Source organism: Macaca thibetana, chromosome 20 (genome assembly GCF_024542745.1).
Source record: "Macaca thibetana thibetana isolate TM-01 chromosome 20, ASM2454274v1, whole genome shotgun sequence".
In the NCBI taxonomy this organism is placed as follows: Eukaryota; Metazoa; Chordata; class Mammalia; order Primates; family Cercopithecidae; genus Macaca; species Macaca thibetana.
In genome coordinates this window covers 12,527,478-12,552,453 of record NC_065597.1, presented here as the reverse complement: position 1 = coordinate 12,552,453, position 24,976 = coordinate 12,527,478, and the positions used below count along the sequence as shown (strand labels likewise).

General features: G+C 49.1%; 2 protein-coding genes across 4 annotated transcripts in view; both read right to left on the bottom strand.

The window, feature by feature from the left end:
- Positions 1-24,976, bottom strand: part of SNTB2 (syntrophin beta 2) — a 154,449-nt gene that overhangs the window by 18,319 nt on the left and 111,154 nt on the right. The window contains exon 7 of one of the 2 annotated variants that reach the window (XR_007721943.1): positions 17,718-23,648. Coding sequence is in view for 1 of the 2 variants with exons in the window: in XM_050773356.1 (XP_050629313.1) it covers positions 23,556-23,648 (93 nt within the window). In the remaining variant the exon portion in view is untranslated. Of the gene's footprint in view, positions 1-16,615; positions 23,649-24,976 lie in introns of those variants that run through there. The other variant, XM_050773356.1, reaches the window with a different exon arrangement.
- VPS4A (vacuolar protein sorting 4 homolog A) lies at positions 4-13,609 on the bottom strand. 2 transcript variants are annotated; one of them, XM_050773344.1, is made up of 11 exons: positions 13,409-13,609; positions 8,539-8,650; positions 8,288-8,435; positions 6,250-6,311; positions 6,025-6,144; positions 5,457-5,613; positions 4,719-4,867; positions 4,251-4,332; positions 3,750-3,969; positions 2,344-2,484; positions 4-835 (listed from the first exon to the last, which is right to left on the bottom strand). In XM_050773344.1, the coding sequence occupies exons 1-11, from the start codon at positions 13,427-13,429 to the stop codon at positions 734-736; spliced, it is 1,314 nt and encodes a 437-aa protein (XP_050629301.1). In that variant the 5' UTR covers positions 13,430-13,609; the 3' UTR covers positions 4-733. The 2 variants fall into 2 exon arrangements, with proteins under 2 accessions (XP_050629301.1, XP_050629300.1); XM_050773343.1 differs by having other exon boundaries at positions 6,250-6,308; positions 13,409-13,591.

The following is a 24,976-nucleotide window of genomic DNA, read 5'->3' as shown; positions in this document are numbered from 1 at the left end:
GTGGCTCAAGAAGGGAAAAGGATTTATTAGACTATTTCCAGGACAGGGACCCAGGGGCAGTGGCTGGGTTCAGTGTTCTCACGCTCAGGAAGAAAAGGCAGTGAACACCTGCCTGACTGCCTTCCCCTGATCTGAACGACACCATCTCCTCCCCCAAGGAAGACACAGCCCTGGATGTGAACCTAGGAGGGTGGGGAATGGCTTATGTCACTCAGTCTTTGAGGCAGAGCTTGGGCTGGGGTTGCAGGGGCATCAGCCAATCTGCTCTCAAGGAGCAAAACTTGGGCGTAAAAGGAATGGGCAGTGGAGCTAGCCAACTGTCTGGAGGTCTGGGTGACCTCGCAGCATGGCTGCTCCCCCCCCCCCCCCGCCCCCCACTCCTTGATACTTCCAGGTGATTTTATTTTTATTTATAAACAAGACGAAAATCCAAGCAGCATTAATTTAGGGGAACAAAAGATGGAAAAAAAAGGGGGGGGCAGAAGGAGCTGGTGAGCATCCAGGAGAGGAGGAAGTAGGAAGAGCCAGTGTCCACCGTGTGCCCCAGGGCGGTGGAGTGTCTGTGGCTGCGAGGCTCTTCCTTCTGGCTCCCTGGCAGGCGGCCAAACAGCAGAGGGGACTCTGTAGTGACTTTGGGACAAGCCCTGGAGCCCTGTCTGGCTGCTGACACAGGGAGTGCCTGCATTTGCCCCATCAACCTCCCACCTTCACCATCGCCCAAGTGAAGCAGCTTTTAACTCTCCTGCCCAAAGTCCTCTGAGAATTTCTTCACTTTCAGGAGGTCGTCTGCATTCACCGTGGGCCGGGTGGTGGCCAGAGACCGCAGCATGTCCGACTGTGAAGGCAAGAGCATGTGCTTGAGCAGAAGCCAGGCTCCAAGTTCCCAACCTCCCCTCAGCACACAACAGGCGCAGTAGAGGGTGGGAAGAGGCCTGCCTTCAAGGCCACCCCAGAGACCTGCTTGAATCTGCCTATGGCAGGGACCCTGTTCCCTCCGGAGGCAGCTCAGATGGGCCTCCTCCTGGTCAGAATCTAAGCTCCATCATCTCATAACTGCCCTTAGGAACTGTTTTTTGGAAACGGAGTCTCACTGTTGACCAGGCTAGAGTGCAGTGGCACAATCTTGGCTCACTGTAACCTCCACCTCCTGGGTTCAAGTGATTCTCCTGCCTCAGCCTCCCGAGTAGCTGGGCTACAGGTGCATGCCACCACACATGGCTAATTTTTGTATTTTTAGTAGAGATGGGGTTTCACTATGTTGGTCAGGCTGAACTCCTGACCTCAGGTGATCTGCCTGCCTTGGCCTACCAGAGTGCTGGGATTACAGGCATGAGCCACTGCACCCCCAGGAGCTTTCTTAACTGCACACCCCCTACATCAGCCACAAGGGCAGACACTTGCCAGAACGGCACAGGTCATAATGAGAGGACCAGGTTACGCGGGTGAGGGGCTGCCTTTGCAACTGCAGCACAGTAAGCCGTCCTGACGCATTCACTGCCTCACTGCAGCACACAAGCAAAACCCATGGATTGATGTCATATTATCTGGACCTGACTTTACTTGCTAAAGAACATAAAATGCAGGCTAGGTGTGGTGGCTCATGCTTGTAATCCCAGCACTTTGGGAGGCCAAGTTGAGGATCACTTAAGCCCAGCAGTTTGAGACTGGCCTAGGCAACACAGCGAGGCCCTGTTTCTAAAAAAAAAAAAAAAAAATTGGAAAAATTAGCTGGGCATGGTGGTGTGTGCCTGTTGCTGCTACTCAGGAGGCTGAGGTTAGAAGATTGTGTGAGCTGGTGAGGTCGAGGCTGCAGTGAACCATCATTGCACCACTGCACCCAGCCTTTATATGTACAAAATGCTAATGCTGCCACCAGCATCCTGGGCCCCCACTGAGTGTAACGGCTGGCACGCCAGCTTCCCTGAGCTACAAAGGCCATTCTCAACAGCCCAGGACATAGAAGGAGAAGACTGTTTTTTATTTTTGAGACAGAGTCTCGATCTGTCACCCAGGCTGGAGTGCAGCAGTGCAATCTCGGCAACCTCTGCCTCCCGACTTCAAGTGATTCTTCTGCCTCAGCCTCCTGAATACCTGGGACTACAAGTGCACACCAGCATGCCTGGCTAATTTTCGTATTTTTAGTAGAGACACGGGGTTTCTCCATATTGGCCAGGCTGATCTCAAACTCCCAAGGTGATCCGCCCACCTTGGCCTCCCGAAGTGCTGGGATTACAGGCACGAGCCACCACACCCTGCCTGGAGAAGGCTGTTTTTATTCTGGACCCAAGCCCCCAATTTTCTGGGCTCTGTGCAGCCCTCTTCCCTCCTTCGTCAGTCACTTACCATGCAAACCACAGGCTCTAAGAGTTTGTCCCCAGGGACATCCATCCAAGTCATCTCCATGGCTCCTGGGTCCCCTGGTGAGCATGGGGTTAGGAGGTCATCGATCATCACGCTGGGGTTGGTGCGGGAGGGGCCACAGACCTGAAACCAAATGGATCTGACTGGCTGGAGCAGCTGCCCCTCAGTGTCAATGAGAGGGGCTGGACGACCCCTCCGGTCTCTAAGGAGGTCCCAAAGAGAATGCTCTGGGCCCCTAGCATCTGAGGAAGATGGGCTCCTTCAGAAATTGGGCTGGGTGGTCCAAGCAACTCATGATATGTGTGCGATTCCAGCAATCTGTAGCCCCAGTGCCTTGATGTCTTCCTCATTAACACTGTCACGTCTCACCACGAACACAGTGACATTAAAAGTGTGGTATGGTTTAGCTGTGCTCCCACCCACATCTCAACTTGAACTGTATCTCCCAGAATTCCCACATGTTGTGGGAGGGACCCAGGGGGAGGTAACTGAATCATGGGGGCTGGTCTTTCCTGTGCTATTCTAGTGATAGTGAATAAGTCTCATGAGATCTGATGGGTTTATCAGGGGTTTCCACTTTTGCTGCTTCATTTTCTCTTGCCGCCACCATGGTTCTGAGGCTTCCCCAGCCATGTGGAACTGTAAGTCCAATTAAACCTCTTTTTCTTCCCAGTCTCGGGTATGTCTTTATCAGCAGGATGAAAATGGACTAATGCAAAGTGGTTTTCCAACTGAAGTCTGCTGCCTTGGCAAAACATTCCCCCTGTGTCCACAAGGCTCATTCCCTCACCCCTTCACCGCCTGTCTCAGGCATCACCCCAGTGCCATCTGCCCTTCTCTCCATGCCCAAGACACCTCTCTCCTAATCCTGCTCCATCCCCATCCCCCTCTGAGAAACTCACTGACTGCGCTGACTGTCTCCCCACCAAGAACGAGGGTCCAGGGTTTGTCTGTTGGTCGCTCATATCTTCCCAGCACTTAGGACAGTGCCGGGCACACGGGAGGACCCACAGCAAACACTCAGCAGAGATGTGCTGAATGAATGGACGAGTCTTCCTGGTTATTTCATATCCAGCACTTTCCAAACACTGACTTGGTGTCCACCCCGCACAACAGCACACAGTGCTGACAGAGGAGGCCGCAGCAGGGTTAAGACGGTAAAGTGGCCCTGTCCTCTGCTTTCACACACCCTGGGATGGCCACACTGCAGAAGAGCTGCAGGGAGGGGAGAGTGGGTGCAGCCCCCATGGCACTGGCCCTCCGTTCTCCAGGAAGCCTCAGACTGTTATCACCTGAGCAGCCGGGGAGCAGGACCAGGAGCTAGGGGAAAAAAATGAACATCCTGTTCTTGCTATGACATTTTCTCAGCAGTGGCCACGGGCACTCACCTTTTTGAAGTGTGTGGCCGACTGCACCTTTCTCACGGGCTGCATGAGGGAGTCCCGCACGATGATGCTGATGTCCGCACCCGAGTAGCCTTCGGTCTTCCTGGCCAGCTCGTGGATGTTTGCATCCGTGAGGTTGTGGGGAGTGCTCCCCAGATGCAACCGGAACATCTGGGCACGGGCAGCTTCCTCCGGCAAGGGGATGTAAATTCGCTTTTCAAACCTAGAAAGCCCAGCACACGGCAGGCGTTGAGAGCGGATGATGGAATGCTATTCACTGAAGGGGAGGTGCAAAGATTTGAGTGAAACGGACACACTTCACGGGCCAGTGATGCTGGCAGCACATCCTCAAAAAGCCAGCCTCACAAATGGCTCTGCTTGGCAGGCAGGTGAGAAGATTCCAGGGAAAAGGGGCCAGGGCTGCACCCTGGCTGCCAGCAGCAGGCAGACCATGACCGTGGTGGGAGAAGCCTCCAGCTCTGGCTCCTCCTGGGGAAGACTCACCTCCTCCTGATGGCCGAATCCAACACCCATGGTATGTTCGTGGCTCCAAGAACCAGAGTCCCATCATTGTTATTCCCCACCCCTGTGGAGAAAGGGAGACAAACACGCAGACTGGACAGCTGCACGGGTCAGTTGAAACCTGGGGACAGACTCCAGGGGCTTTGCGTGTCAGCAGTTGAAGCCATCCCTGAGCCACCCGCCCCTGGCAGGGTCCCAAGTGAGATTAAACCACATCTTAGTCTGGCTGTGCCATGTGAGACCTGTGGCACTGCCTGCCATGGGAGGGGTGGAGTGGCTGGCGCAGCAGAAGCCTCAGGCGCCTCCTGGGAATGGAATTCCATCCACGGTCTGTGGGGCTGGAGCCTCTCCGTGGCTGAGGACAACCAAATCCAGCCGCAGCTCAGAATAAAGCCCAGGGTCGGCTTTAGGTGCAACAAGAACCAAGGGGGCCCTGGGCCCGGCACACACCCTGCATCTGGACCAAGAACTCCGTTTTGATCCTCCGGGCGGCCTCGCTCTCATTTTCATTTCGGGATCCACAGAGGGAATCCACCTCGTCGATGAAGATGATGGAGGGCTTGTGCTGCCTGGCCAGCTCAAACAGGTTCTTGACCAGCCTGTGAAGGTGAGAAAGGGGGTGAGGACAAGACGCTCACATCCACGCCCGCCTGGGCTCCCGGCACTTCCCTCTTCTCACCCTTCCCACAGGGAGGCGCAGGCCACGGTCATGCCGGGATTGCAGAAAACGTGGTGGTGAGGAGCCCTCGGGCCGCACCGCACCAAGAGGAGCACACCCTGGTGTGAGCCCCGAACAGAGCCTCCATCCCAGGAGCCCCATGCACTAGCTCTGCACTTGGGACACGTCAGTCCCCTCCTTCCACGCCCGTCTCATCGCATGCAAAACAGGAGTCAGTGTGGGGAACAATGTCCCCCACACACTGCCCCAACAGGGACTGCAACCAGACCCCAAAACTATCCTCACTTCCTTTCCCTTCCCTTCTGGAGCACTTCACCTCTCCTGGGTCCCTTCCACCCTCGCCTGTCTTTGTTGGGACAGTGTCCCAGCCAGTAAGCTAGCCACGCACTGCTCTGGGTGCCTCCCTGAAAAGCAAACCACTCCTCCCGGAGGCGACTCCGCGGGCTGGGCCGCTGGGTCACTAGCAGGGCCGGGGCTGCCGGCAGAGCACAGCCTGGTGGCCGACTTACTTTTCACTCTCCCCCAGCCACTTGGACATCAGGTCTGAGGAGGACACAGAGAAGAAGGTGGAGTTGTTGGCCTCTGTTGCCACGGCTTTGGCCAAGTAGGATTTCCCCGTGCCAGGGGGTCCGAACAGCAGAATCCCCCGCCAGGGGGTGCGCTTGCCTGCAACAGAGATTCCACAGAAGTGAGGCCTCCTGACTGGAGAAAGGAATAGGAAAAGCGGAGGGTCTCGAGTCCCACACACAGAGTACGAGACGGCATTCTGTGAAACGACGGACTTCAGGGGCAAACGAGTGATGGGAGCTACCTTCCCTGCTGTGCCCTGTGCTGTGACCCCATGACCTTGCACAGTGACACCATCTGTCACTGCTTCCTGATCCTGCCCACCCTGTGAGGTGATCGTCATCTCAAAGCTCCAGCCACAGCAGTGTTGTGGACACCAGCGAGCAGCCAGGCCTGGCCCTCTGTGGAACGTGGGAGCTGAGTCAACAATGACCCCCGGGTGCCTCGGAGTGCCAGCCCTGCGGAAGCCTGGAATTTTTACACTGGGGCTTGAAATGGCTCAACTCTCACCTGTGAACAAGTGTGGGAATTTGATTGGCAAAATGACAGCTTCTTTGAGGGCCTCCTTGGCCCCCTCCAGCCCGGCCACGTCGTTCCACCGTATGTTGGGCTTCTCCATCACAACGGCACCTGCAAGAGGGAGGCCGACCCAGGCCCGGTCAAGGGACATGAGCCAGCCCAGCTGCGGACCCACGCACGTCCCCTGCCGCTGCCACCGGGCTGCGAGCCACTTACCCATCAGCTGTTCCTGCAGTTTCTTCTTCTCCGGATTATCCCCTTCACTGTCACTGTCACTGCTGGGAAAGGAGACGGAAAGTCACAAGCTGGCCCTTCAGCCTGGAACGCAGAGGTGCTCCCAGCAAGTCCAGGCTCCGCTGCCTGCACACTGGTTAAGGAACGAAGACTTCCTGGCTTAACAGTGCCGTGTGACCCACAAGCAAGTACTTCAGGGACATCTGGGCCGATGCTCTCAGCAGCTCACTTCAGGAACCCCCCAGCAAGCACCCCTATAACCCACCCTGTTTCTTTGTGGAGGGGATGGGAATCAGGATGTCGGCCCTCTCCTGAAGGCCGTAAAGGAAATGTGCTTCAGCTGGACTTAAAGAGCAGCCCAGGCCGGGCGCGGTGGCTCACATCTCACACTCTGGGAGGCCACCTGCAGTGGCTCACATAGCCCAGGCGGGGTGTGGTGGCTCACCCCTGTAATCCCAGCACTCTGGGAGGCTGAGGTGGGAGGATCGCTTGAGCCCAGGAGTTTGAGACCAGCCTGGGAAACAGCGAGATCCTGTCTCTACAAAAAACAAAATTAGCTGGGCGTGGTGGCACGCACCTATGCTGCCAGCTACTTGGGAGGCAGAGGTTGCAGTTAACCAAGATCGCAGCACTGCACTCCAGCCTGGGAGACAGAGAGAAGCCCTGAGGGAAAAAACAAAAGCAGCCAGTCAAGCAACGTAGTTGCCAGAAGCTTTTTTTTTTTTTCTCTTTTTTGAGATGGAGTCTTGCTTTGTTGCCCAGGCTGGAGTGCAATGGCACAATCTCGATCTCAGCTCACTGCAACCTCCGCCTCCCGGGTTCAAGCAATTCTCTGGCCTCAGCCTCCCAAGTAGCTGGGATTACAGGCACATGCCACAGTGCCTGGCTAATTTTTTTGTATTTTTAGTAGAGACAAGTTTTACCACATTGGCCAGGTTGGTTTTGAAATCCTGACCTCAAGTGATCTGCCCGCCTCAGCCTCCCAAAGTGCTGGAATTACAGGCGTGAGCCACCGCAGCCCGCACCAGAAGCTTTTTCTAGAGACTCCGGGACAGCATGTGCCCCGACTCCAAAGCAGCCACTGCCGAACGACAGAGAAGGCAAAACTGAAATCGAAAGGGAACTCCTGGGGAGAGCGCAGCCACTGCTGTCACCCCAGGGCTCCTTCCTCTCTGTATGGAATTTGTAATCCTCACAACTTTAATCCTCCTTGGAGATCCCTGGCCTCCACCCCTGCCTCGCCAGGCCTCTCCCTCTGGGGATGGGAACGCGGTGCGGACCCTCCATCCAGGAGGCCTCGCCTCTGGTGAGACAGCTGACACCACCCGCCCCTCTCCTGCCTGGGGGACCCCCTCATTTCCCCTCCCACACCTCCGAGATACCACTAGCATTTGTGTTCAGATGACTGGGATCACCGTGGTGGGCGAATCCCGGACCTGAGGTGAGAGGCTGTGGAGAGGACCCTGGCTGGGGTTATCAGGGCCACCCGCCCTGCACTGGGGGTCCAGGCTCCAGCCTGTGAGACCTCGGCAGGGCCCCTAACCTGAGCCGGCCGCCCCACTTGTCAGAGGCAGGTGACTCTTTGACAGTCACAGCAGCTGGCACTCATTGCATGCTCTCGTGTGCCAAGCTCCAAGGGCAGTGCCCGCATCATCTCACTGCTCCCTACGGCAACGCTGGGAGGGGAGTTCCACGACCTTCCCTGTTCGAAGATGTGGAGATGGCAGGCACACGGGGTCCTGGCACTAGGCTGGGAGGTGACAGAGCTGGGGTACCGTCCTGAGAGGCTCTACCATCTGCACCAAGCTCCCCTTGTCCCCATGACATGTGGGTCAGACCCAATGAGACGACGAACACGGAAGTGCTCTGGGCCATGCTCCCCGAAAGCAGCTGCTGGCACTGTCATCCCTGCACTATGAGGACCATTTCCACAGGGAAGTCCAAGGCAGCATGAGCGCTAGGAATGACGGGGAGCCATGAGGAGGCGGCAGGTGCCTGGGCGGACGCTGCAGACACTCACCCCTTGCCCTCACTCTGGTTCTCTTTGACTGGTTTCTTGCCGCGTTTCTCTTTGCTTCGTAAATAATCCTTCAGCTTCTCAGCCCGGTCTAGGTACTGCACGCACTTGGCTCGAATGCTCTCCTTGGCCTTGTCGCTGTGGGCCTCATCTGTGAAAGGGAACACGGAGGGGCCCCTGTGAGGCTCCTGCATCACCCCCTCCCATCCCCTCCCCTCTGGAGCGCGGCAGCCTGAGGACCCCGCGCGACTCACACTTGATGGCGTGGAGGAAGTACTCCACCGCATGCTGGTACAGCCGCAGCGCCTCCTCGTAGTTCTTGGCTTTGTCCTCTTCTGTGGCTTTCGTCACCAGATCAATGGCTTTCTGGAAAGGCAAAGCAAACTGCTCAGCGCTTCCTTGGAGACACAGAAAGTCGCTGGGGCACACAGGCATGAGGATGGGATGTGACGAGGGATGCCGCTGGGCCTCTGGATTTATTGCTTGTGGGCCGTTTCATTGGCCTACTTTTTCAACATCGGCTAGAAAGGCCTTCAAAGGAGGCTTTAAAAGCCAGCCAGCCGTCTTCACAATAAGCTCAGACGGTTAAAAGCCATGCTCTGGATTTCAGCAAGTGGAAACCTGACCTAATATCTCAGGTCAGGGCTCAAGGGGCGAGTTCACGGGACTTTCTATTCTGCTGCCTCACGGGAAAAAGAAACAGACCCGAGCTGAAGCCTGGCAGAAGAGACATGCAGGAGCAAGAGACTGCTGGTTTGCTTAGCAAGGCGGCCAGAAACTGCGCCCGGCCTCAGGGCCAGAGAAGAGCCAGCCAGAAGGAAAGTCCTGCCCGACTGCGAGTTTCCACGGGATACACTGAAAGGCCTCTCTCCGCCTCCTACTGGCTCCACGCAGCTTGCTTCTCCAGGCTGCAGAGAGAACACGGTTTCCTTCGCTGTCTAGAGTGACACCCCAGGAAGGGGCTCTTACACACAAGGCTCCACACACCAGTAGCTCCAGTAAGAAAAGTACTTGCTTGCTCCCTGCTGCCAACAGAAGGGAACTGTGTCCCTCCGGAACCTTGTAAGAGCTCTGTGTCTTTGGGAATCTCATAAATCCTGTAGGCCAGTGCCCTAGGCTGAACTGAAAGCACCTCTGTGGTTTTATTATTTTTATTTTATTTTATTTTTAAGACAGAGTCTCACTCTGTCGTCCAGGCCAGAGTGCAATGGCGCAATCTCGGCTCACTGCAACCTCCACCTCTCAGGTTCAAGCGATTCTCCTGCCTCAGCCTCCCCAGTAGCTGGGATTACAGGTGCCTACTACCACACCCGCCTAATTTTTGTATTTTTAGTAAAGACAGAGTTTCACCATGTTGGCCAGGCTGGTCTCGAACTCCTGACCTCAAGTGACCCACCTGCCTCGGCTTCCAAAGTGCTGGGATTACAGGCGTGAGCCATCGCGACCGGCCAATAAAGCACCTACATGGTTTTAAAGCCTGGTTTTAAAAACTGAAGCTTCACCAACGCCTGCAGGAAGCATGACCAGAATTCTCCTCCTCAGATCCAGCACCAGTTACCAGGCAGACAATCCCACCGCAGACCCACGGTTCCAGGCACAGCAAACAATAAACCTCCTGACCGGCTCTTGGCAGGGCCGGGGCATTTGTTCAGCCCTCTCTCATCTGCAAGGAAGAAGTCTCCGAAAGAAACACACACAGACAGCTTGACAAAACAGACAGGCTGGGGGAGGCTGGGCCGGGCTGACGTGAAATGAACTCAGCGGATTGAAGAGATGAGAAGAGGGGTGAGTGCTGGCCATTATTTTCAAGCCTCTGCTCCCTCTACTACCTACAATGAATGGCTGGGAGCCCCAAACCTTCTTGGAAATGAGCTTAGGCACAGGCTGCCCTTGACTGTCGTCTTCTGCGTGATGTTCCTTCAGATGAGACAAGAAGGCAGTGCTCCTCTCCCTGGTGGCTTCTCTTCTGCAGAACAAACACCCCCAGCACCTCGGACTTTTTCACTCTCCGTAATATCATGCTTGGGTCTGTCCTTAGAACAATACTGAAGGTGTTCTTTGTCCTACAAGGAGCAGCACTGACCCCTCCCCTCCCTCCTTCTGGAAACTCTAGTAATGCACGTAAGAGTGCGCTGGGGCTGGGCACGGTGGCTCATGCCTGTAATCCCAGCACTTTGGGATGCCGAGGCAAGCGGATCACCGGAGGTCAGGAGATCGAGACCATCCTGGCTAACACAGTGACGTACCGTCTCTACTAAACATACAAAAAGTTAACCAGGCGTGGTGATGTATGCCTGTAGTCCCAGCTACTTGGGAGGCTGAAGCAGAATTGCTTGAACCCAGGAGGTGGAGGCTGCAGAGAGCTGAGATAGCGCCAGAGTAAGAGTCCATCTCAAAAAAAAAAAAAAAAAAAAGAAAAAAGAGTACACTGGACTTTTCTGGCAATCACATACAGTTTTTCACACACAGGGGGTCCGAGTTTCAATGGAGAGAAACAGTTTTACAGAACAGGAGGGTAAGGTGACAAACTGCCAGCCCCGCCGCATCTCTAGTAACACATATGGCAAAAGATGAGGACAAAAAGGTGCTAACGGGGGCTGGCAAATGCTTACTGTAAAGGACCAGATGGTAAATAATTTAGGATTTGCCAGCCAATCTCTGTTGCAACAACTCTACCTTGGTGGCACAAAAGTGGCTGTAGACAGTATATCAGTAAACGAACAGGGATATGTTCCAATAAAACTTTATTTATAGACCCTGAAATGTAAATTTCATAGGATTTTCATGTGTCATGAAACACTTTTTCTCAAGTCATTTAAAAAATGTAAAACCTATGACATTATGTTAAGTCATAATGAAGGAAACCAGCCACAAAGGACCACCTATTGTATGACTCTAGTTACATAAAGTGCCCAGAATAGGCAAACCCACAGAGAAAAAAGGTAGATTAGTGGTTGCCCAGGGCTGGGAGAGAGAGGGGTTTGGGGGGAGGGGTTTCTTTTGGAGGTGATGAAAATGTTCTCAAAAGAGATTGTGGTGATGGTCACACAACCATGAATATACTAAAAGCACTGAATTATACACTTTAAATGGGTGAGTTGCACTGGGCACAGTGGCTCACATCTATAACCCCAGCATTTTGGGAGACCGAGGTGGGCAGATCACACTTGAAGTCAGGAGTTCAAAACCAGCCTGGCCAACATGGTGAAACCCGGTCTCTACTAAAAATACAAAAAAAATATTAGCTGGGCGTGATGGTGGGTGCCTTGTAATCCCAGCTACTCGGGAGGTTGAGGCAGAAGCTGCAATGAGTTGAGATTGAACCACTGCACTCCAGCCTGGGCGACAGAATGACACTGTCTCAAAAAAAAATTAATAAAAATAAAAACATGTAACAGGTGAGTTACATAATAAGCACACAAGTTATACCATAATAAAGCTGTGTTCAGGCCAGGCCCAGTGGCTCACACCTGTAATCCCAGCACTCTCGGACACCGAAGTGGGCAGATCACCTGAGGTCGGGAGTTCGAGACCAGCCTAGCCAACACGGTGAAACCCCGTCTCTACTAAAGATACAAAAATTAGCCAGGTGTGGTTGTGGGTGCCTGTAATCCCAGCTACTCAGGAGGCTGAGGCAGGAGAATCGCTTGAACCTGAGAGGTGGAGGCTGCAGTGAGCCGAGATCACACCACTGCACTCCAGTCTGGGAGACAGAATGAGACTCCGTCTCAAAAAAATACATTAAGAAAATAAATAAATAGGCCGGGCGCGGTGGCTCAAGCCTGTAATCCCAGCACTTTGGGAGGCCGAGACGGGCGGATCACGAGGTCAGGAGATCGAGACCATCCTGGCTAACACAGTGAAACCCCGTCTCTACTAAAAATACAAAAACTTAGCCAGGCGAGGTGGCAGGCGCCTGTAGTCCCAGCTACTCGGGAGGCTGAGGCAGGAGAATGGCGTGAACCCGGGAGGCGGAGCTTGCAGTGAGCTGAGATCCGGCCACTGCACTCCAGCCTGGGTGACAGAGCGAGACTCCGTCTCAAAAAAAAAAATAAAAAATAATAAAAAATAAAATAAATAAATAAAGCTGTGTTTAAAACTGAAAACCATTCTTGGTTCACAGGCCATAAAAAACCTGCCTGGGCATACGGGATCTGTGGCTTCTGCTGGTGAATGGTGGGGTCTGGCTACCGACTCCATCTAATTCCTAACCTGGTACCCCAACTCATTCCATGTCTGCTCCTACTTCCGCCCTCCTCCACCTTCAGGTCTCTGAATGCTACTGGAACTCTGATGTCCCTTCTTCCACGAAGTCTCCCAGGCACTTTGTCAGTTGTTACTTAATGGACACCTACTATGTGCCAGACACACGTCAGGAATGCTTTACCGTAATTATTCAATTTAAAGCCATCATCACAACAACCTAGAGGGCATTACCCCATTTTACAGACCAGGAAACTCGAGAGCCAAAGATTTAAAAACAAAAAAAAACCTAGCCCAAGGTCACTTGCTGGTGAGTGGCACAGCTGAGATTGAAACCCGGGCTGAGGCCTGAGCATGTTGCTATCTTCTGGCCCCGTAGAACTGACAGCACCTAGAGGGTGGGTCAGTCGTTCACCCAGGTGGTGACATCCCAGCACCACCCTGCAGGATCTAGGGAATGAATGAAGGGTCGATGGACGAGAAGAGGCAGTCGAAGATTGGGGAAGGGGCCAGGGCTTGTTCGAAGTGGGGCCGAGGGGCTTCCAGGACCCGGGACAGGAGAGGAGGGAGCGAGCAACGCTGTCTTAGAGCCCAGCCGGACCCCGGGCCGAGCTTCCCGACGGTGCCTGTGCGGCCTGGGTGAGGCTGCTCCCCACGGCGGTACCGGGGCGCCGGCTACACGAAGCCGCCCAGGGGCTGGGCCAGCCAGGCAGGGCCGGAGGGCCTGAGGGTAGAGACGCCACCCCGGCTCCGAGTGCGTGGAAACAGACACGGGTGGAAGCGGCAAGGGGACGGCCAGGGCGGGGTCCCGAGGCCGAGGCTGGGAGGCGCCCACCTGACCACCCGCCCGCCGCCCGGCTCTGCGGCCCGCAGGCCCCGCCGCCTTCGGCCTCCGCAGTCGGGCCGGGCCGCACCAGGTACCTGGAGGGTTGACGTTGTCATTTCATCTCCTGGGTCCGCCCCACACCCCGCGGCGCTGCTTGCGGCCTCGGTCCGGCCCCGGGGAGCCGAGGTACTGAGTCCGGCGCGGAGAGCCCGGCGGTGGGCGCTGAGCGCGGTGCGCGGGCAGGGCGGCCGCTCGCAGCGGGAGCCGAGTCCGAGGACGAGCGAGGAGCGCGGCCCAGAGCGGTCGGGCCCGAGCTGAGCGGCTGCCCCCTAGCGGCCACGGCCCGCACTGCAGGCACGACTCCCTGCCGCGGCGAGGGCAGGCGGCGGTTCGAGAGGCGGGGCGGACTGGGGGCGAGGCGGGCGGGGAGGAGGTGGGACTAGGGCGAGGCGGACAGGGGGCGGGAACGGGTGGGTGGGACAAGGCCTGGGCGGGGCCTGGCAGGACGTACGTTCTCAGGGCGGGACCAGGGGCGGAGCGGGATAGAATCCGGAAATCCTGACCTCTCTTGGAATGACAACGCCTATCGGGCGTTTTTATCCTCACAATAAAACGAATTTATCAGAGCTTTGATTTCTCCATGTTTAATACTGCACGATTATAATTAGCCCCTCCCTTGTCTGGCTTTTGTGGGGAATAAATGAGCTGGCTAATGTAAACCGTGTGCCCCACAATGGGGCTCAATCCCTGGTGGGATGCCGCTGACTGTCTAAAGCCAGTTATGTTTTGCTTTGATTGACTGATAAGGAGTCTTGGTCTGTCGCCTAGGCTGGAGTGCAGTGGCATGATCTCGGCTCATGGCAACCTCCGCCTCCCGGGTTCAAGAGATTCTCCTGCTTCAGCCTCCCGAGTAGTAGCTGGGATTACATGCATGCACACCTACTGTGTACAGCGTTGTGTACTAGTTTCTGGGGATACAATGATCAAAACAGTTCTAGGGCTGGGTATGGTGGCTCATGCCTGTAATTCCAGCACTTTGGGAGGCCAAGGCAGGAGGACTGCTTGAGCCGAGGTTCAAGACCAGCTTGGGCAACATAGTAAGACCTCGTCGCTAAATTAAAAAACAAAATAGGCCGGGCGTGGTGACTCATGCCTGTAATCCTAGCACTTTGGGAGGCCGAGGCGGGTGGATCACGATGTCAGGAGTTCAAGACCAGCCTGGCCAAGATGCTGAAACCCCGTCTCTACTAAAAATATAAAAAAATTAGCCGGGCATGGTGGTGGGCGTCTGTAGTCCCAGCAACTGGGGAGGCTAAGGCAGGAGGATCACTTGAACCTGGGAGGCGGAGGTTGCAGTGAGCCAAGACCGCGCCGTTGCACTCCAGCCTGGGCGACAAGAGCGGAACTCCGTGTCTAAATACATAAATACAAAGGAGAAAACAATGAGGACACTAGCTTGACTAGGCGACCGAAGGGAACACCCCTGGTGGTGGGATGCGTGGCCCCCGTGTGTCTCCCGACATGATACCCTGAAGACAGCATGGCATCATGGCATCTCTGCGAAGAGCGTATGACACAGCCTGCTTGTGAAGCGACAACGAGCAGAGCCAGCTGGAGAGCTGTGCTGCAGAATGAAAGACCTGTGCTGAGACTCAGGCACATGCGACTTAGAGTGAGGCTGAGGAGCATTCCAGACTGAAGAACTGAGACGCGACGACAAAAGGCAAGAAAGTGGTACTGGCCAGGATCCCGGCCAGAGAGGAAAACAGGACATGGCCGGGATGGCTGGCATCATTTGAATGGGGTCCATGGAATGAGTGGTGGTGTGCCAATGTTGACTTCCTGATTAGGAGGGCTGTATGGTGGCAATGCAGGGACTGTCCTTATGTTTTAGAGCTCCTCACTAGAGAATCATATCAGAAAAATACAAAATAATGGAATAAATATGGCAAAATGTTAACAACTGGGAGATTTAGGTGAAGGAGATTTGTACTGTTTCTTAACTTTCCTGTAGGTTCAAAACTATTTCAGCATTTTAAAAATCGGAAAACAAAAACAAAAACAAAAACACGTGACTAAAGCAACTTTTTTATTTACAGTATAAAGGTTACAAAGGTATATATTTATATATATAATACCCTTAAGTTACATATTTTCATTGTAATGTACAATGCTGTATGTTGATGTGCTACTCAAGGGGAAGTGTTTATGCATCTATATTTATAGAGTATACATAAAGCTTTTTCAAATTAGGAACACAAATACTGCCCTGTTTTACGCCTTGGGTTTTTGATTTGGTATCCAGAAGATCTGAGACTTAAATTTCAAACAAGACTTAAAAAGAAGTCTTGTTTAAATACAGAGTTCTAAAAAGAAGGAAAAAACCCAGAACATCACATACTTTTTAATTATTTGTAAAAGCATTATTCTAGTTTTCTAAGTCTTTATACTTAAACATGAAAGCAGTGTGGGAAAGAATCCACATAAGCAGGTTTCATCAGAGTTTGCAGATTAGCCAAAACAGGCCTTCAATAGGTAGTGGTTTTCTACATTATCTTCCAAAAGACCTCAGGTTTGGTACCAAAAAGGACACAGATTTTTTCTGGGCACCAAGGTCTTATAATGCTGCACTCCTCCAATGGATTGTAAATATAATACTGGAGTCGTATAGTGGAGGGAAAATTCTCAAACCTGTTCTTACGATAAGGACAGATTTGCTACAAAGTGAGAATATCATCGAGAATGATGACTGTGCCAAACCTGAAACGTAATTTACATCATCATTTCCTCTCCCCCCAATTCTATTAATTCACAAATCGAGGTGAAAAGACACAACTGACACCCGCTTTAACAGGACCCAGAGAGAAGGAAAAGCATTTCTTCCAACCTAGGAGGAACACGCATTTACAATACCTATGTGCTGGTTTTAATAACATACAATCATTAGCACCTGATTGTCAAAGGGTAGGTTTAAAGTAAAGAACAAGACACTGAAGGCATGGCCTAATTTTTGTGCACAACTCCAGGATACTTGAAAACCAAGGGGAGGGCACCCATGTAATTCGGTTCCCTATGCCATTCCAATCACTGATAGCTCAGGTACTTTCTGGGCATGACTAAGGATGTTGCCTGAAAGGCTAACGCTAGAGGTAAACGGAAGGCAAGCCGGATAGAAAGGGACTGTTACTGTGTGAAAATTATGGAAAACATTCATTCAGTCAGTCTTATTTTCTTTAAGTGCCCTTTTCACTGAGTCCGAATGCCAGCGTGTCCTGGAATAAGTGAAATGTTGTTAATTTGTATTTATTTTTTAAATGTTAAACAATTTTTTTTTTTTTAAATTTTTTAGACGGAGTCGGGTGTCCCGCTGTGTTGCCCGGGCTGGTCTGGACCTCCTGGGCTAAAGTGATCCTCCTGCCTTGGCCTGATTTTGTTATTTTTTAAATATCTTCATTTTGATCTATCATTAATGGAGAAATACTCCGTCTACCATGTATATAAGGACTTTCAGCAAATGAAATGCTTAAATAGTTTAAGTGTGGAAATGAATACAGCAACATTTAGAAATAAGGGGTTGATAAAATATGCATTTAGTTTTGCTGTTATAGTTAAAGCAGCATTTTTTTTTTTAAAGACTTTCTCATTTATCTACTTTGGGCAATAAAATTTTTGTTGTTGTGATTTATCTTACAAAGGATACTGTATACTGTTCTCTTTCCCAAACTAAAGTCTGATTTTGCATTAAAAAAAAAATCATGCATGATGAAAAGACCAGCCCACTTAAATGTGCTTGGAGTCCTTTCATGTTGGCATGGATCAAAGCCTGAGTATCCCTTCAAACATTTTCCAGTTTGCCAGATCCAGATTAACAGACTTGTAATATACTTTGGTAAAAATATGAAGTGATGAATTACTTAACTGCTGAATGATAAACAGATGGCATGGTGTGACTGAGAAATAATGGATTATGTGCTACTTGAGGGCAGAACTTTCTTTTGGACCCTTCAGAATGCCTGATGTAGAACTATACATTAATACCTGTTTATTAGTTAAAAGAACACATGAATTAATATGTCATTAATTAGCTTTCCAGTTTCAAAATCAGTGTCAATAGCATGGATGTACGATTATTGCAAAACTGAGAAAGGTACTTAGAGGACTCAGAAATTATAAATCTTTTTCTTTTTTTGGAGATGAAGTCTTGCTCTGTTGCCCAGGCTGGAGTGCAATGACACGATCTCAGCTCACTGCAACTTCTGCCTCCCGGGTTCAAGCAATTCTCCCATCTCAGCCTCCCGAGTAGCTGGGACTACAGGCACGCGTCACCTGGCCCAGCTAACTTTTTGTATTTTTAGTAGTGATGGGGTTTCACTATGTTGGCCAGGCTGGTCTCAAACTCCTGACCTCAGGTGATCCACCACCCTCCGGCTCCCAAAGTACTGGGATTACAGGCAGGAGCCACTGCACCCGTCCAGAAATTATAAATCTAACCAGAATTCCCAAACCTACAATACAATGAAGTATTATTTCTTTGTTATAGGTTTTTGGTTTTAACCAATCTATTTTAAAAGGGGCAATTCAAGGATTATGGCTTATATGGTGGATTTCTGTTGAATATGATCAAATGTTCACTGGAGAACAAGCATTAATTTGCAAAAGGCGTATTTATGCATTACACATTAAATGTGGATCCTCTTCTAAAACTAGAATAAGCTTCAGTTCAGTTGCCCAATGTGGAAAGAAAGAATAGAGGTGGCAAGAAATGAAGCTCAAGTTTATGTTTTGAAACAAAAGAGGAAACTTATTAAAAGATTCTTCTTAGTTACTATGTAACAACCATTCTTCTAGCTGGCAGTTTAGCTAGTCAAAGAGAGACAAAAAAAAAAAAAACAAAAAAAACCCAGATGTGCTCTATGTGCCTCTTTATTGTACCTTACCCTTAACTTGAAATTCTATCCTTTAAGAGAATGAATTTGTGTCACTCATCTGCCAGATGTTTTTGTTTTTTTAGAGAAAGGGTTTCAACTCAGCCACTTAAGCAGTCTATTACTAGTGTAAAATAAATTCCATTTAACATCACAGCATAGGAATAATTATATTGCTAAAAAATACATAACCCTGATATATAGAATTATTTTAGAACTATCATCACACATTTTTTGAGTGTGTATGTATCCAGCACAGTGAAAGATTTAGCTTAAAGGGTGGAGGGGGGCAGATTGCTACAATAGGTTTTTAAAGACAGTATGTGGAAAGTCAGAATAATTTTAGATTACCAAGCAATTAAAATAAGGGCACAGAGAAAGAGCAGTAGGAGAAAGAGCAGTAGGAGACGGCAGACTGCTCTACTTTCATCCGCAGTGGTGCTAAAAAAAAAAAAAAAAAAAAAGCCAAAATAACAACGGAAATTTAACTGAAAGTGATTTCCAAACTCAAAGTAGAGTATAATACCACCTGGTATATGACTACAGTCAAATTCAACTTGAAGTTTAAGCACAATCCCAAATTTAAATAAGTCTCTTTTCATTACATAGATATTTGATCTGATCAGAGCAATTTGCTTTGAGACCAAAGAGATCTGGCATTTTACTTATTCATTAGGGATTGAAAGAAGACGACCTTTGGCTTTTCTAACCAGCCATTTCATTCATGGCATCAACAGCCTCTGACAGCCACGTGGAAATGTATGCTGGATATTTGGATAGTTTAAATATTATGTACAAGGAATAGCTTATAACCAGTGAAAATAATAACATAATTCAGCATAAGTGTCCAAGATAAGATACAAAAGAGCAGAGAAAGTGCTTGAGTCTACAGGTCTTCCCTGAAAGTTTCAAAAATGTTTAACTCTTAAGCAGGTAGGACTTTTAATAGAGTTTGCATAGCAGCATACAAGGTAATTTGCATTAAAATATATGAACAGAGATTCTTCCACGGCTTTGAAAACAAATATATCCACATGCATATAAGTTAAGCAAGAAGACCTGGAGTTTCTCACACAATTTAAAAAAAAATCTATTATAACCTTTTCTCATACTTTTGTCCATCGAAACCACTTACAGCAAAACCTGTTTCTAGGAGAAACATAGCCTTGTCCAGATTCCACACAGCTTAAATTTTTTTTTATGTGTAATTTCTGGGGCCAGGTGCAGTGGCTCACATCTGTAATCCCAGCACTTTGGGAGGCCGAGGCAGGAGGATTGCTTGAGCACAAGAGTTCAAGATCAGCCTGGGCAAAATGGCGAAAACCTGTCTCTACAAAAACCAAAACAAACAAAACAAAAAAACCCATAAAAATTAGCCAGGTGTGGTGGCACACACCTGTGGTCCCAGCTACTCAGGAGGCTGAGGCGAAAGAATCATTTGAGCCCAGAAGGTTGAGGCTGCAGTCAGCTATGATCATACCACTGCACTCCAGCCTGGGTGACAGAGTGAGAACCTGTCTCACAAAAAAAAGAAGAAGGATAAAAAAAGAACAAATTCTGTTTTATCAGCTAAGTGCATTCATTCAGCTGGAAAAGCTTTGTTACCATTCAACTTAGGAGGATAAATTAGGAAAACAATCAGTAATAATGTTAGGTATTTGTTGTTTAGAAAGATTTTTTTCTTATAAAAATATAAGAAATAAATAATCCAATCTCTCCTGCCATGCAATAATTTTCAGTAACAAAGTTTGTGAGAGTAGAGAACATAAAAACAGGCACTATCAGACCTTCTTTGGCCTAAAATGTGCTAAAATGGGTTTAAAATAGGTGAATGACATTTAAAGTAGTATTTTTCACTGCCTATATATGTTCCAGTATTTAACCTGAAACTCTTATCTACTAGGAAGGTGAGTTTACAGTTACAACTATCTAATAAATACTATATGAACATACATTTAAGTATTTCTTCATATAAGACATTAGATACTAATTTCCAGATAATGTTTCATTTGATGACTTCAGGAAAGGACTTACCTTTTTCAGAAAAAGAAAAACTGAATGTTTTTCTTTTATTCCTTTCCTTTTCTTTTTATGGAGAGAAAGGAGAGAAGTTTTAGAAGAAAAGGTGGGAGCCTTTTCATATACCAGCTGGCTGCTCCTAGGCATCTGTGTGGAATGTGGAGAAGCTGTCGAAGCCTCGGGTCTGGGGGCACAGGAAGCAGTCCCTCTGAATGGGGAGCGGACACTATTCTGCAGTTTCCTTTCCATTCCACACACTGGAACCTACCACATCCTCAACAATTTTCTTAATTAAAAATGAAAAAGAAATGAAAAGTGAGCTGGTTCTATAAAAAAGGTAGAATATTGAAAATGCCCATTTTTAGTTATCATTTGGAAATAATTTGCCATACTTTGGCATCTAAATATAAATACATATTTATCATGGTGTCCCATTCATTAGAGAGCACTTCATTTGTGGATTGAAAATCCCACAAACACATTTGATTGAAGAACAACCTTGGTCATCATGATTGGAGAGCTCTTAAGTATGTAAGACAAGCAGCAAAAGGGCTCTGGTTCTTGGGGCTGCTAATGGACAAAGGAAACCTCCCATTCTTTCATTTCACACCAAGACTCAAAAGATATTATTAAGAACCCTACAGACCTCAGTGCTATACATGTCAGTTTAACCTTGACCAAAATGAGTGAAAATGCACATGCCTTGCCTTTCCTGCTCACACTTTAATTCCACCTATTTTACATCTTCATATAACCAACGAGCAGGGTGGCTCAGAAGCTGCCCTGCAAATCTCAGTGGCTTAGCCTTTCACATTAACACAGAAAACCTCAACCAAATGGCTTTGCTGCTGAAGTCTGTAAAGGCATCATTCAACATCTCATATTAATAATGCTCTCACTGCATAGAGGATTTAAGATTGCCTACCTGAGGGTATTACATATTGAAATTCTGATTCCAGAAATCATTTCTGGACCTTCAAGAGATTTTTTTCCTTCCCTGAAATGAAAATTTATTGTGGGCCAGGTACGGTGGCTCACACCTATAGTCCCAGCACTTTGGGAGGCCAAGGCAGGCGGATCACTTGAGGTTGGGGGTTCAAGACCAGCCTAGCCAACATGGTAAAACCCTGCCTCTACTAAAAATACAAAAATTAGGCGGGTGTGGTGGTGGGCGGCTATAATCCCAGCTACTCAGGAGAATCACTTGAACCTAGGAGGTAGAGGTTGCAGTGAGCCGAGATCATGCCACTGCACTCCAGCCTGGGAGACAGAACGAGACTCCATCTCAAAAAAAAAAAAAAAAAAAAAGGAAAAAAAAGAAAAGAAAATTTATCTGAGATGGAGCCAATCTTAGGTTTATGAATTTTCAAAATATAAAGAGCTTTTGAAAGACATATTCTTGTCTAGATTTTAATTTCCAGTTTTAAGCCGTTCAGATAATTCATTTTTGGAACTTCGACAATTACATGAAGCTGGGGGAAGAACAGGCATGTCTTCCCAACCTCTGCATACTGTTGGTTTCACTGTAATGAGGAAGTGGGGCTGACTTCCGGGTGAAGGAGGACAATGGAGTTACAATGTTAACCTAGAACTCGCTCTGCTCATGGGTCCTCCCACCGGTCAGGCTGCACTGAAACCAAATAGCTCATTTTGCACACACAGGTGTATTTTTCTCTTCTTTTCTCCCCCTGTGCCTGCCCCATCTGAAGCGACATCCTCCTCCACCCACCACAGCACTCACATTCTTCTATGGCACTCTTGATCGATCAAGCAAACAAGAACTTTCCCTAGACCTTTCTTCAGAGAGCATAAAGAATATCCAAGTCAATATTACCTACTCTTTGAGATCCAGGGACTACGCTAATTTTGACGTTTTATATTGATATTATACCATTTTAAATGTTTGCAGATATATGCCTCCTTCAAAATTAGGAAAAACAAGCTGAGTGTGATTTTCTAACACTACAACATCAGTATTCTTGCTGCTACTGTGTCCTAATGATGACATCTGGCAATGCTTAACCAAAAGGAGGCAGCTGTTCCACAGTCTCATCACCCTGCCCCCTGTAGGGTGTGCTGTGAAGCCAACACTAAGTCTTCCATTAGCAGTTCCTTGTCCATGCCACTGCTGCCACAAAGGGCCAGGCCACAGCTGGGATGCTGCATCCCGTTGTTTTTGGGCAGCCCCAAAACAACTCGACATGACGCTTGTGCGGAAGAGCTGGCTTCACCCACCAAGTCTACTCCGCAAGCAGGCTGGCTCTTCAGGATTTATCTTGCTCAAAGAGATCTGCCTACTAGAAGAGATGCCATTAAGGAAACCCACCTCAAAGACTATTCCTCAAAACTAGGATAGGTGATCTCCTTGAAATGGCAGTGATTTCCAGTTATTCAAATAGTGACTAATAAAGCTCCACTAACCCTAACCAAAGGCACATTTGGTAAGCAATTAAAAAAATGGCTTAACCTAGGAAGAGGATTTTCATTTAAAATAAATCTCACAATATCCTCTGGCTACCACCAAAAATAAAATGGAAAAACCTAAACCAAGCAAAACTTTTCTTTCAAAGCAGAGTGGCTTCCAACTTGCTTTTCAACTCAGTCACCACTAGAAAGGAAGTGAAAGGCAAGGCAAATCAAATTTGCAAGTCCTAAGTCCTAGAGACAGCACTTAAGAGTGGCAAAGCTTGGGATAAGGTGGGAAGTGATGGCCAGGCTGAGATAGAGAGAGAGACAGGGCAAATGGAACATCCCTTTGGTGATCAACTCAAGGACTTCCTATGGTGGAAGGAGCTAGTGAGGACAGTAAATTCTAAGACATACAACCTATCTGGAATGCTCACGAAGCAACAGGCTGCTGCAAGCTAGCACCCGGGAAGGGACAATTGTTCTGAACAAGAGATCAAGGCTAAGCATAACACAAATCCTACAGGGAGAAGAAAAAGAAAACAATGCTTGGGTATTTGATTATGTCTAAAAAGGAAAACAATGAGCCATTCTTTTTAGCAGGAGAAACAAACCTAATTACTCATAAACCGTATTATGAAACGAAAATAAATCAACAGCTTCATTTTGGAGCCTTTTAGAGTCCTAGAATATCTGGCCAAGGTAGACTGTGAAAGGCAGGCTCTTCTTTAAACACGGTTATGGTTCAGCAGTGATTTGCAGGTCCTTGGGAAGGCACTGTGCTGAAGGAGAGAGCAAAGAGTTTTCTTTTTGTGCTTTTTTTTTTTTTTTTTTTTTTTGAGGTGGAAATATTTCTTGTGACAGTCAAGGCTCTTTTCTGATTTTTTGTTGCTCATACAAGCAGTCCCATACGAGTGACTTTGGCCGATAAGAATGTGTGCAACACAAATACAATCGGCTTCGGACAAGAGTGCAGGTCCATGGTCTGTGGAGAAAGGACACTAAGTATCACTACCTCACTGCCATATACAGACAACTGAATACATGAAGATGCAAAATAAATTTACTTTTAAGGTAGGTAAAGAATATGCCAGAGCTATGGAAACTCTTGGGAACTTAAAGCCACAGGCAAAAGTGCACTATGGAGTAAGGTTATTCCATGTCATAATACTGGTGTGAGGTTTCACATCCCCAATTAGGAGACAACTGGTGGTGTACTGGGTTCCACCATGCCTGGTAGGAAGAACTAAATAGTAGAGGATTTAAAATCTAAGGCCAGGCGCGGTGGCTCACGCCCGTAATCCCAGCACTTTGGGAGGCCAAGGCAGGCGGATCATGAGGTCAGGAGATCGAGACCATCCTGGCTAACATGGTGAAACCCCATCTCTACTAAAAAAAAAGAAAAATTAGCCAGGTGTGGTGGCACATGCATGTAATCTCAGCTGCTCAGGAGGCTGAGGCAGGAGAATCACTTGAACCAGGGAGGCAGAGGTTGCAGTGAGCTGAGATGGTGCCACTGCACTCCAGCCCGGGTGACAAAGCGAGACTCCGTCTCAAAAAAAAATAAAAAAGAAAAATGATAACAAAAACCAACATCCAATGTCATCTGGAAAACTGAGAACAGCAGATACAGTGGCTCACATCTGTAATCCCAACACCTCGGGAGGCCAAGATGGGAAGATCACTTGAAGACAGGAGTTCAAGACCATCCTGGGCAGCAAAGCGAGACCTCATCTCTACAAAAAATACAAAAATTGGCCAGGCATGGTGGCACACGCCTATAGTCCAGTTCCAGTTACTCAGGAGGCTGAGGCAGGAGGATCACTTCAGCCCAGGAGGTATAGGCTGCAGGGAGCTATGATCGCACCACTACACTCCAGCCTGGGCGACACAGACCCCATCTTAAAAAAAAAAAAATTTGGCCGGGCGCGGTGACTCAAGCCTGTAATCCCAGCACTTTGGGAGGCCGAGACGGGCGGATCACGAGGCCAGGAGATCGAGAGACGATCCCGGCTAACACGGTGAAACCCCGTCTCTACTAAAAAATACAAAAAAACTAGCCGGGCGAGGTGGCGGGCGCCTGTAGTCCCAGCTACTCGGGAGGCTGAGGCAGGAGAACGGCGTAAACCCGGGAGGCGGAGCTGGCAGTGAGCTGAGATCCGGCCACTGCACTCCAGCCTGGGTGACAGAGCAAGACTCCGTCTCAAAAAAAAAAAAAAAAAAAAAAAAAAATTTAATTAAAAATTTCATGGTTCTAAATGGAATGTCAGTCCATGATTTTGTATATAAGGGGTAAGAAGTAATGAGAAGGAA